An 11,884-nucleotide genomic window follows, 5' to 3' on the forward strand; every position below is an offset into this window, starting at 1 on the left:
TGTAATACAAACTGGTGTAAACAAAAGCCCAGCCAAAAGTTTTAAAAGGAAAGTCTGAAGTATAAGATGTTCACAAGAAGCTATTAAACACTGACATATTCCTGAGGATCCAGAGGCTGCATACATTCACAGGGATGTGTCTATGCCGAGGAAATACCTGAAGGGCACCAATAATTCACCTCTTGGTGATCTTAAAAGGTAGACTTGCAGAGTGTCCGAGCATTGAAGTAGGGCCTCAACACACACACAACATATTCCTTGGCAAAGGGTAGAAAACTTACTGACTCAAGGGCATAAGAAAATTTCTGATCAACCATTAGCTAACCAAGAAGACACTTCAGGAACTACACATTATGGGAATACAAAATGTACAGAACTAGTCCAGCAATGTTACTAAACAAACAACAGAACAGCAACAAGCCCCAGGAAGAAGGAGAATCTGATACTCAGTGTAGTAACATATTGTCTGAAATATATAGCCTTGACAAAAATTTGTGATAAACAAAGAATCAGAAAAGTTTGGCTCATATGCAGGAAAAAAAAAGCAGTTCATTGCCCCTTAGGGAACTTGTAAGTCAACTTTACTTCACAAAGACTTTAAATCAGCTATTATGAATATGCTCAAGGAACTAAAATAAGTCATTTTTAGAGAATTAAAGGATGGTATGATAATGTTTCATCAAAGGAACTTGTGGCAGAGGTCAACCTTATTACACTGATTGTCTGCTTGGTGTCCTCAGGGCTTATTTGTGGGGATTTCTGAGGCAGTGGAGAAATATAAAGTTTTAAAAATTTACAATATAATAATTAAAGAAAAACTATTAGAATTAATAAGTTTATCCAGTTTGCTTGATATAATATCAATACACAAGTTAACTGTATTTCTACCACCAACAAAGAGTGAAACAATGAAATTATAAAATATCATTTACAAGAGCATTAGAGATATCAAGTATCATGAAATTAATCTAATAAAATTTACAGGACTTATAAGGAACATCAATTTTATTCAGAGATATTAAAGACCTAAATAGAGTGCTACGCATGGTTTATGGATTTTAATACTTCATATTGTAAAGGTGTCGTTACTCAAAATGATTTACAGATTCAGTGCAGTCCCAATACGAATTCCTGACACTTTTTTTTTCTGGTGGAAGTTGACAAGGTAAGGTAAAATTTTATTTGCAAATATAAAGGCCCAAAAGAACAAAGATACTTTTGTAGAAAAACAATATGGTAGAAGGCCTTGCTCAGGTTATAAAACTTAGAAAGATCCCACAAGTAAAACATAGTATTGGCCTAGGAATAAAAAACAGATCTATGGAAGTGAACTTTTGAGATCAGAGTCATACAGATAGGGATATTTGATTTATGGTAGAGATAGCACTACCAAGCAGTAGATAAAGAGACTGACATTAAATTATACTTCCGGAATAATTATACATACCTAGTAAAAAGATGACCACTCCTTCATAGTAGTCACAGAAACAAATGACTGGGGGATTATTATTAACTTTTTTTTTTAAATGTATCTCAGTTTATCTTGTAACAGAAGAAACAAGTACTATTTTCTTGCCCTGCGCTGTGGTTTCCATTGTCTACACCACAACCATTTTTGCCCCGTGGAACCCCTCACTGTGTCTCATCAGGAAACGCACGTCCAGAGCGCTCTCCTCCTACCACCTCTGCTCCACATCCAGTTCCAGTCTCCTAATCCCCACTTTTCAAACGTGTTACCGGCATTTTACCTCTTAATGTTCCCCAGTTCTCGGCCCCAAGACCGTTTGTTACTGTACGAACCCAGAGGTTGGCAATATGGCCGCGTCTTTCCTGCATTTTCAAAACAGCTATGAAACTGCCTGGGCGCGGCCATTTTTTGCTGAGGCCTGACCTGTGATTGGTTTAGATTTTGGGTCCTGTCGGAAGACGTCGGCCAAGAGCGCTGAAATGCGACTAAGCATGCGCTCTGGTTTTGACAGCCGCTGTGGATTTAGAAGAACCGAAGCGGAGAATTCCTGAAGAGAAGAGAAAGGATCTGTTGAGTCTCCTCGTGTTCGGCCTGGTGGACGAAATCCGGTTGCCTATATTGGCCTGCTCGCTCTCCGTACGGCGCTCAATCCATGATGGCGGAACCGAATCAAAGATGGTCCCTCTCACGTAGTGTAACGAAACGGCGCGGCCATATTGCCCAGCGGTATTTTCAAAAGGGAACAAAATCAGAGTTTGTAGGTAGGTCGCTCACTTCCACAGTGCTACCGAGTCTGCGTAATAGCACGAGACGCGGACCAGCCAAACTTGGGATCAGAAGCGGAAGTGGCGTGTCGAAGCTTGACTTCCTCAGGTAAGGTCACAATTCTCATTTGAGTGTACGTTCTATTTCTGCGAGCGTCTGTGAGAAACCGGCGCCGTGGGAATTCGGTGACATGAGACGTCGTTTGTGATGGGTATTCATGCGTGGCGGGGGTGGGGCTGTTTTTTAAGACGGGTTCGTGATTGTTGGGGTCGTTGTGGGTGGTTTGCCCGGCGTCAGTGTTCAGGGGAGTGGGTTGAGGAAGCAACGAGAGACCATTGCTGTTGACAGTGGCAGGTCAGATGCGGATAGTGGAGAGAGGCGTTGGAGAATCACTGGCCGAGGGGCCCATGGGATATGGTCAGTGAGGGCACGGATGGGTGGTTAGTCATCTGGGATTCTCGTGGTCTTAGTTGGAACATCCGAGGGGCCGTGGTCCACGTGAAAATAGGTTTCTGGGGAGCTGTGAATGGGTGCGGCAGGGGAGTAGTTAGGGTACGGGGTGGCGAGTAGTTAGGGTATCCTTGGGAGAGGTTGGTCAGGTCGGAACATAAGGAGGCCTCAGGTGCACAGATTTTGGGTGTATACTATAAACGTTGGGGTATCGTTTCCCAACATTTTATACCGAAAAATTTCAAGTGTACAGAAAAGTGGAAAGAACAGTAAAATGATCACCTTTACACTCGCCCCGTAGATCCACGAATTGTTAAAGGTGTGCCGTAAATACTTGGAATGTGTCAGCTACGGTACACGTGTGTTTATATGCACTTGAAGTCAAATTTGTTATAGCTTTCTATGTCAGTTCTGCCACTGGTTTGTGTGACTTTGGGTAAGGTACCAAGTTCTTTAAATCTCACTTTCCCGATTTAAACAAATGATATCTACCTCACAGGTCCTCGGGAGCCCTACCGGCATGACCTCGGCTAACTCTTAATTACCTGCAAAGCCTCCATTGCCAAATAACGACACAGTGAGGATTAGTGCTTCAACATATGAATTTAGGGTGCACAATATTAAGTCTGTAACAGGTAGGTACTTGATGAAAAACTATTCAAATATATATCTTTCTAATGGGAGGTTTCCTATTTAAAACAAATCTGTTAACTTATTTTTATCATAGGTGTTTTATAATCTCTATATGAGTTTATGCTTGATATTAAATGGAGCTCTCTAATTTTTCATCACAGTATTACTGTTTGCTTGTCATCAATAAGTAGCAGAGAATAAAAATCACCTTCAATTTACTAACTGTAAGCTATCTGTAGTGTTTTGAAATATATTTTTAAACCGAGTTATGTATTATGGATAGTTTTCCTTTTATAACTTTAAAAGGAGGTCAGATCCAATGCATATTTTGTAGGCTTCTGATTTAGTTTTACAGAACGTCACCAATGATGTTCTGTTATATAATACTTCCACATACAGCGTGCCAGATTTTTCTACACCTTTGGCGACAGTGGGCACATCATCCTTCGTTTCTTTTCTAATATGATAGCCCAGTTTGGCTTGTTGACCGTCTTTTGGGTATGAGAAGTGTCTCATTGTGGTCTCCGTAGGCATTGCTCTTGTTACTAACATGGTTTATCATTTTTTAAGTATGTTCATTGGCCAATTTTAAACCTGAGAAGTTTGTTTTTTTTTCTTTACTCATTTTTAGAAAATAGCCACATATTGGGAATAGTAGTTTTTTGTTATTTATTTTATACTAAACAATTTTGCCTTTGTTACCAGTTCCTGGGAAGTAGCCCCTAAATTGTTAGAATGTCCTGAATGATAGGAGTGTGTGTTATTCGTGGTGGACCTTGATAAAGGTGCTAACAAGGTAACACATGGTCTGTAGGTAGGTACTTTACGCTAATGAGATGACTCAGGATGGGCCTGCTTATTCCAGAAGGACCAATCACGGAGATTAGAGGCTTGGGGCTGTGAGCCAGGCAATATCAGTCCAGCCTTCAAGAGGGTAGAGTTGCTGCAGGATGAGTCACCTGTCCGGTGATTATTTAACCATGCTCATTTAATGGAACACTAATAAGAACGATGGACAGTGAAGCTCTGGTGAGTTTTCTTTGGTTGGCAGTACCCCACATATTATTTCACCCAGAGATGCTGGATGAGTTAATGTGTCCTGACTCCAAGGGCAAAGGACAGTGGAAGCTTCTGGTTTGAGTCTCTCCATTAAACTGGCTATGATCTGTATCCTTTTGCTATAATAATAAAAGTCTAATTTTGTACATTTTCCCTTCAGGAACCTAGTAAGTTTTGTTGTTATTGTAAATAGTGTTTTTTTTTTCTTTTAAGTTAATTTGTTGTTTGAACGTGAAATTTCAGTTAATACTTCTATTGCTCTTAAAGCAGTTGAATGATGACAGTTTTGCTTGTTCTTTTGCAATCTTTATTCCTTCAGTTTATTTTTCCCATTTTGCTGGTCAGAGTTTGATCCGTGGTACATTTTCAGGTAAAGATTTTGAGAGTGGTTGTCATTGTCATGTCCCTAAGCTTAAAGAAATGCTGTGGATTTTTTGGTACTCTTTATCAAGTTCTTGTCTATTTCTAGTTAAGTAAGGTTTTTAAAATTTATGAGTGGCTATGCTATTTTATCACTAGTCTTTTCTTCATCTACTGAGATAATTAATTGGTTCTTATTACACTGTTCCTTCATTCCTTAAATAAAATTAACTGTGCATTGTAGAATTCTTCCTAGGTATCAGTGGATATGGTTTCCTAATTTATTTAGGGTTTTTATAGTCAAGTTCATAAATGAGATTAGCCTATAAATTTATTTCTCATTCTCCTTGAAATCTAGGTCTGTTTTCTTTAGTTCTTTTGCTTCTTTGCACATCTGGTAGTTTTTGATTGCATGTCAAATATTGTCAGTTTTACATTGTTGTTTGAGGAATTTTCTCGTATTCCTTTAACTACTTTTGAGGTTTGCTCTGGATCATAGTTAAGTTACTTTAAACAGTTTGATTCTTTTTTTTTGGCAGTGTAGGGGGACATTTTTATGAGTTTCTGTAGCCAAAGTGACAACATATGCCAGGGAGCAAGATCAAATACTCCCGAAAATAACAGTTTAGCAGCTCAGTTTGATCTTTGGAGGCTTTTTTTTTGTTTTTTTTTAGCTTTGTTAAGTCGGGGAAAAGAGTCTTTTGTCTGGGGTTACTTTGTCTCTGCTAGTGAGACAATACTTGGCTGAGAACTCTGATGTCTCTGTGTATCTTTCCATCCTGGCTAGTGAGGACACATGCCATTCCTGACCTTCTGTAAGCTCCAGGAGTTGTTAGGCCTGCTTCTTTCCAGTGTCCTTCTCCCAGTTCATTAGTAGTTGGCCAGAGAGTTAAGGGAACCCTCTGTACATCTAAAGAGTGAATTATCTCTCCTTCTCTCCCTCCCATTTCTCCATTCCCTCCCTTCCTTCTCTTACTCCCTTTTTGTCTTCCTCCGTCCTTCCCTCTCTCTCCCTCTCTCACTTTACCCTGGTGCACAACCTGGCAAACTTAACGACCTTTGCTTCATCATACTTTGAATTCTGTGTCATTAACTCAGCAAGACTTTAGACCTTTTTTGGGCCCCTTCTTGTGTTGTGGCCTGAAAAGTCTTTGCAGGCAGTGAGCTGCAGCCTACAAGGGTCTTACCTTCTTAGTTTCTCCTCTTCTGTGATTTCTGTGTTTGAAAATAGTTGTTCTAGGTATTTTTCCTAATTTTTTTAAAAGTTGATTAAAATGAAGAATAATTCTAGTAATTGTCCCTGGAATTAGAGGATTTATTGAGTTTGAGGGTTTGTATTTTATTCACGCTCCATGAATTACTACTTGTGTGGCCTTTGGCTAAGTGCTGGTCTTTTTCTTTCTTGGTTTAGTCTGACGTGGAATAATTATAGTCTGTACCTCATTGGGTTGTTTTGAGGGTTAAGTGAGAAAACAAGGTGCTTTAAACAGTTCATTGCTTGTATAGGAACTTGTTCTTATTATTTTCATGCCAAACAAATCTTTCCTTGACTCCGTAGATGCTGGCTTCCTAAAATGAGCAGTTTCTGTAAGTGAAAAAAAGTAGATCCCAGTCTGGAAAGTATTCCTTGCTGAGGCTACCCTTGATGAGACACCAATATCAGGATTTCAGAAAAGATACTAAAAGTTGTGGCCATTTCCTGAAAGCTGCTGAAATGACTAAGTCCCAGGTGAGCTTGTTATTTCCCAGTTTGTTATCCAGGAGATTTCTGGAAGTTTATAAAAATGATATGATCGAAGAGAACAATATATATAGACACAGTGCAGCAGGGAGATATGTGCTTGGACTGGGAGATGGAGTAAATGATTCAGAGTTGCCATCAGAAAGAAAGATATATCTGCTTGTCACAATGCTAATAATTAGAATATTGCCAGATAAGCAGCAGGATCCAGAACTGATTTGCATACTTTTCTATGATGATACTGGAAACTATCACAAAAGTCTAAAAACATGTTACATGATTTACTTTGTATATATGGAGGAAGCACATGTATTCCTTGAGATCAGTAAATATTTCCTGGACATTAAGTGTGAAGAAATGTGTTTGATGTGTCGTCCTCTTCCATTTTTCTGATCCAGAATATAAGCCTAGTGAACACTCATTTTCCTAAGGAAATGTGGGAGCTACACAAGGCACAGCTAGAAAACTTTTAAAATCTCTTCTTACCTATAAAAAACTAGATAATCTTACATAAAAGTTGTTATACAGATCATTGTGTTAATATATGTAAAATGTTTAGAATGATACAGAGCACATAGTAAGAGCTCTGTGTTTGCTTGTGAGTATCATGATTTAATATGTAGAACAATCAATTTCTAACAAGCAGTCCTGCAAATAACATACTTTCATATATGAACAGCACCGCAGTGGCTACTGAGTATCTGCAGGAAATGTGTACTCTTGCTCCAAGGCCAGTTTCTGCCTGCTACCTAGGCATCTCTTCTCATCAACTGCTTCTCCTATCTCACTGAATTATTTGCAGAACCAAATAGATCAGAAACTATATGACACAGGACCATGCTTTATTTCCTTTTTTTTTTAAATTGCAAAATATGTAGTAGATAACATTCAATGCTCCTAAGCTGGGTTGCAGATGGTTTTTAGGTAATTGAAAGTTTTAACATTTTATGTTGGGTGAATGAATGAAGAAGTGAATGAAGATTGTACAAAGGGAGGAAAGTTTTAACGAACTTAGTCAAAAACTGTAAATCAAAACTATATACAGAGTAATATTTATGTTTTCTTAGTATAAATAATTAGAATATCCTATATTTACTTTGAACTTTTTTCTATTATAATAACTCCAGACTAAAAAGTATTGTGTTACAACAGGGCATGTTGTCATTCAGTGATGTGGCTGTATATTTCACCTGGGAAGAGTGGCAGCTACTAGACACTGCTCAGAAGAATCTATACCGGGATGTGATGTTGGAAAATCATAGCAATCTAATGTCATTGGGTAAAGACAACTTTCCTAAATATCCCAGCCTTAGCTCATTAATTGCCTGTCTTTTTCCATTGCTATAATTTATGGGTACTCTGATATTCTCAGTGATTTTGTACTGGGACTTAAATAGAACTTATTTTGTTTATGATCAGACAGTGACAGTACTTAATTTTGTTTCCAAATGAAAAATTTTAATTTTGCTGAGATTTAAATTTATATAGTCTCTGGGGCCCTGGCTGGTGTGGCTCAGTGGATTGGGTGCAGGTTTGCAAGCCAGGGGGTCGCTGGTTCAGTTCTCGGTTGGGGTGCATGACTGGGTTACAGGCCGGGTCCCTGGTGGAGGTGTGTGGGGGACAGCCACATGCAGATGTTTCTCTCCCTCTCTTTCTCCCTCCTTTCCCCTCTCTATAAAAATAAATAAATAAAAATCTTAAAAAAAATTATGTAGTCTCTGGGCCTGAGGGAGTAGGGTGTGGGGGCTGAATGGAGGTGGGCCAAGGGGGCAACAACTGCAATAGTGTAAATAATAAAAAAGTAAAGAAAAAAATAAAAGAAAAAATCAAAGCCCCCTCCCCCCAAAAGAGAGAAATACCCCACATAAAAATATTTGGAGTTAAAAATAAGTAAATAAATTATACATTCTCTGAAACAGAACTTTTTCACAGGCCCTAATACTGCTCAGGTTCTCTGTGATTACCCATTGACAGGTTGTCAGGCTACCAAGCCTGAAGCAGTGGTCTGCTTGGAAAAAGAAGAACAAGGAATTGTAGAGAGGGTGTTTCCAAGTCATTTTAGTCCAGGTGAGTGAAACCAATGCAGTGGGAGTTAGTGGAAGCAAAGTAACATTTGGTCATTGGTGTAGGAACCTTGTCATTCTAATATTTTTTAGTCTCTGAACTTTTAGATATAACTTAGAGTGAGTAAAAAGAGGCCTTTTGTATGAATGTTGCCTGCTTCTATTACCACCCTCGCATATATGACTGTCTTTTTTAGCCACCCAGGAGGTGTACCTCCTTCTATGTACTGTGGGTCAGATCTTTGCCTATTTCATTTGGTCTTTATTTGCTTAGTTGTTCTTCTATTGAAGCTTGTTAAACACAACCAGCCTCCTCCACCTTTTATCCATATTCACATACCTCTTATATCATGCTTTCAAATATTCATAGATTTATTCCAAAGTTTGATGACACCCATATCCTTCAGTTCATTGCTCATTACAGTTACTTTTATTGAAAGCCTGAGACTTATATTGTGTACCTGCTACATCACTTTCTTCATTCTCTTTGAATATTGATTTGAGAGTCCATCACCCTCCATTTCATGATAATGGTAGAATTCATTGATTTTTTTTCCCCTTAGAAGTAATGTGGCAAGTTTGTGATTGGTATCAGGAAGACATTGAGAAGGATGAACCTGTGGAGAGAGATCGTGAAAATAATGCATTGGGAAAAATATTTTCTGATAGCAAAAATTTTGTTCCATTTATAGAAAAACCCAATAAATGTACCTCAAGAGGAGTAACTTTGAAACGAGACTTAAATTTTCAGAGTAAAGACTATGCAGACATGAACTCTAATGAGTTAAATGGTTCTGGGAAATTGTTTTTCTATACTCTACGCGAAACCTCTAACATTCATGCCCAGTACTATGAACCGAATTTACATGTAAAAGCTTTCAGCCTTGGGACAAATCCTAAAAGACATCACAGAATTCACACAGAGGAGAAACATGAATGCAGTGAATGTCTCAAATCTTTCAGGTATAAGTCAAAGCTCATAATACACCAGAGAACTCATACAGGAGAGAAACCCTATGAATGCAAAGAATGTGGAAAAGCTTACAGGGAGAAGACGAAGCTCAGATTACATTGCAAAACTCACACAGGAGAGAAACCTTTTGAGTGTAGTGATTGTGGGAAAGGTTTTATGCAGAAGTCAAACCTGATTATCCATCAACGAATTCATACAGGAGAGAAACCCTATGGATGTAGAGAATGTGGAAAGGCCTTCTGTGGAAAGTCTCAGCTTGTTGTTCACCAACGAATTCATACAGAAGAAAAATACTATGAATGCAGGGAATGTGGGATGGCCTTCAATAAAAATTCACACCTCATAACACATCAGAGAATTCACAAAGGAGAAAAACCTTATAAATGCTGTGAATGTGGAAAGGCTTTTGTATATGCATCACAGCTTATTGTCCATCAGAGAACTCATACAGGAAGAAAACCTTATGAATGCAAGGAATGTGGGAAAGCCTTTAACAAAAAGTCACACCTCATAAGACATCAGAGAATCCATACGGGAGAGAAGCCATATGAATGCAGTGAATGTGGAAAAGCTTTTATAGACAACTCACATCTTATTGTACATCGAAGAACTCATACAGGAGAGAAGCCTTATGAATGCAGGGAATGTAGGAAAGCCTTTAATAAAAAGTCATCCCTCATAACACATCAGAGAATTCATACAGGAGAGAAGCCTTATGAATGCAGTGAGTGCAGAAAAGCTTTTATAGATAAGTCACATCTCATTGTCCATCAGAGAACTCATACAGGCGAAAAACCCTATGAATGCAGTGAATGTGGAAAAGCTTTTATAGACAACTCACAGCTTATTGTTCATCAAAGAACTCATACAGGAGAGAAGCCTTTTGAATGCAGGGAATGTAGGAAAGCCTTTAGTTATAAGTCATCCCTCATGGCCCATCAAAGAATTCATACAGGAGAGAGGCCTTATGAATGCAGTGAATGTAGGAAAGCTTTTATATACAAGTCACATCTTATTGTCCACCAGAGGACTCATACAGGAGAAAAACCCCATGAATGCAGTGAATGTGGAAAAGCTTTTGTACGAAAGGCAGTGCTCATTGTACATCAAAGGACACATACAAGGGAGAAGCCCTTTGTCTGTCTGGAATGCCAAAAAGCGTTCAGCAGTATGGCAATGCTCAGTACACATCAGTTGATTCACACAGGAGAGAAACCCCACGGGTGCAATGAATGTGGAAAAGCTTTCCGCCAAAAAAGCCATCTTATTATCCATCAACGATGCCATACTGGAGAGAAATCCTATGGATGCATACCATGTGGTCAAATCTTTAGCTAGAAGTCCTAGCTCATTACATACCAGTATGTCACACAAGAGAGAAACCATGTCAATGTGAGAAAACCTTTTTTTTCAGAAGTCATACCTCGGTGTCCTGCAGAGAAGTCATGCAGGACAAAATCCTTATCAATGTAATGAATGTGGGAAAACTTTACCTGTCAAGTAGTTTCTCACTTTGAATGAAGAAATTTATACAGAAATCTAAGAAACCTATTATGTGCTGGAAAGACTTTAGTGAGATGTCAAATCTCACTGAAAGAAGAGAATTTACACATAGAGACATCCTATGAATGCTCTCTGTGTGTAAGTTCTGATATTTTTCTACTATTTTCGACCTTTCTAATAAAGCTTCAGAAAACTTATCCAGGAGTGAAATCTTTTAAAGGCAGTGAATATACAAAAAGTATTTGCCACCAACATAACCTTATTTTATTAAACAAAGTCCGTGTGAATAAGTTGAAAAGTCAAAATAATTTCTTAAGGAGAGGAATACGATTGTGCACCACCCAAATGAAACCTTTCGAGTGCACAAATGTTTTTGATAGGTCATCATAAAATTTTCAGTTTTCACAGGAAAAATCTCATGAATGTTGTGAATCCTGGAAAACATTCTAAACAAATGAGTTTTCATACCAAAGAATGCAGATAACTGAATACTTGTGATAAGGAATGCCTCTGGCATTAAATTCAAACTTCCTGTGCATCAGACAATATTAAGAAGAATTAGTACAGTGTAATGATGGAAAAGTTTATTTGCATCTAAACAACTTTATAATAAAAATTCTAATCTTGTCACATTATTATGTATTTATAGAAAATGCACCACAAAGTAATCAATTGTGAAGAGCAGGTAACTTTACCAAGGCAGATAACACTGTTTCATGTTTGGATATACTGTATAGTCAAAGCAGTAAATTAAGAAAGGTCATTGATGTATGTATTTTGCTTTGTGTCTGAGTATTTTTGTAGAACATGTATATATTCATTTCCAGATTTAACAAAGTAAGGTTGTGTACCACCAAAAAAAAAATCAT

General features: G+C 38.2%; 1 protein-coding gene and 1 long non-coding RNA gene across 3 annotated transcripts; both read left to right on the plus strand.

Moving 5' to 3' along the window:
• Nucleotides 1-2,360: 2,360 nt before the first annotated feature.
• Nucleotides 2,361-8,570, plus strand: LOC129081573 (uncharacterized). Of its 2 annotated transcripts, XR_008530323.1 has the most exons (6): nucleotides 2,361-2,444; nucleotides 3,183-3,318; nucleotides 4,182-4,345; nucleotides 6,294-6,464; nucleotides 7,629-7,755; nucleotides 8,451-8,570. It is a non-coding gene; the product is annotated as an uncharacterized LOC129081573 (long non-coding RNA). The 2 variants fall into 2 exon arrangements; XR_008530322.1 differs by lacking the exons at nucleotides 4,182-4,345; nucleotides 8,451-8,570 and having other exon boundaries at nucleotides 7,629-8,159.
• Nucleotides 8,571-8,833: 263 nt separating this feature from the next.
• On the plus strand, nucleotides 8,834-10,850 carry LOC129081554 (zinc finger protein 268-like). Its single transcript, XM_054587225.1, has one exon. It carries the CDS (start codon nucleotides 9,108-9,110, stop codon nucleotides 10,848-10,850), a length of 1,743 nt encoding a protein of 580 aa, XP_054443200.1. The 5' UTR covers nucleotides 8,834-9,107.
• The last annotated feature ends 1,034 nt before the right edge of the window (nucleotides 10,851-11,884 follow it).

This window comes from Pteronotus mesoamericanus, unplaced genomic scaffold, assembly GCF_021234165.1.
Source record: "Pteronotus mesoamericanus isolate MK-2021 breed Mesoamerican mustached bat unplaced genomic scaffold, CSHL_Meso_final scaffold_1135, whole genome shotgun sequence".
NCBI classification, from domain to species: domain Eukaryota; kingdom Metazoa; phylum Chordata; class Mammalia; order Chiroptera; family Mormoopidae; genus Pteronotus; species Pteronotus mesoamericanus.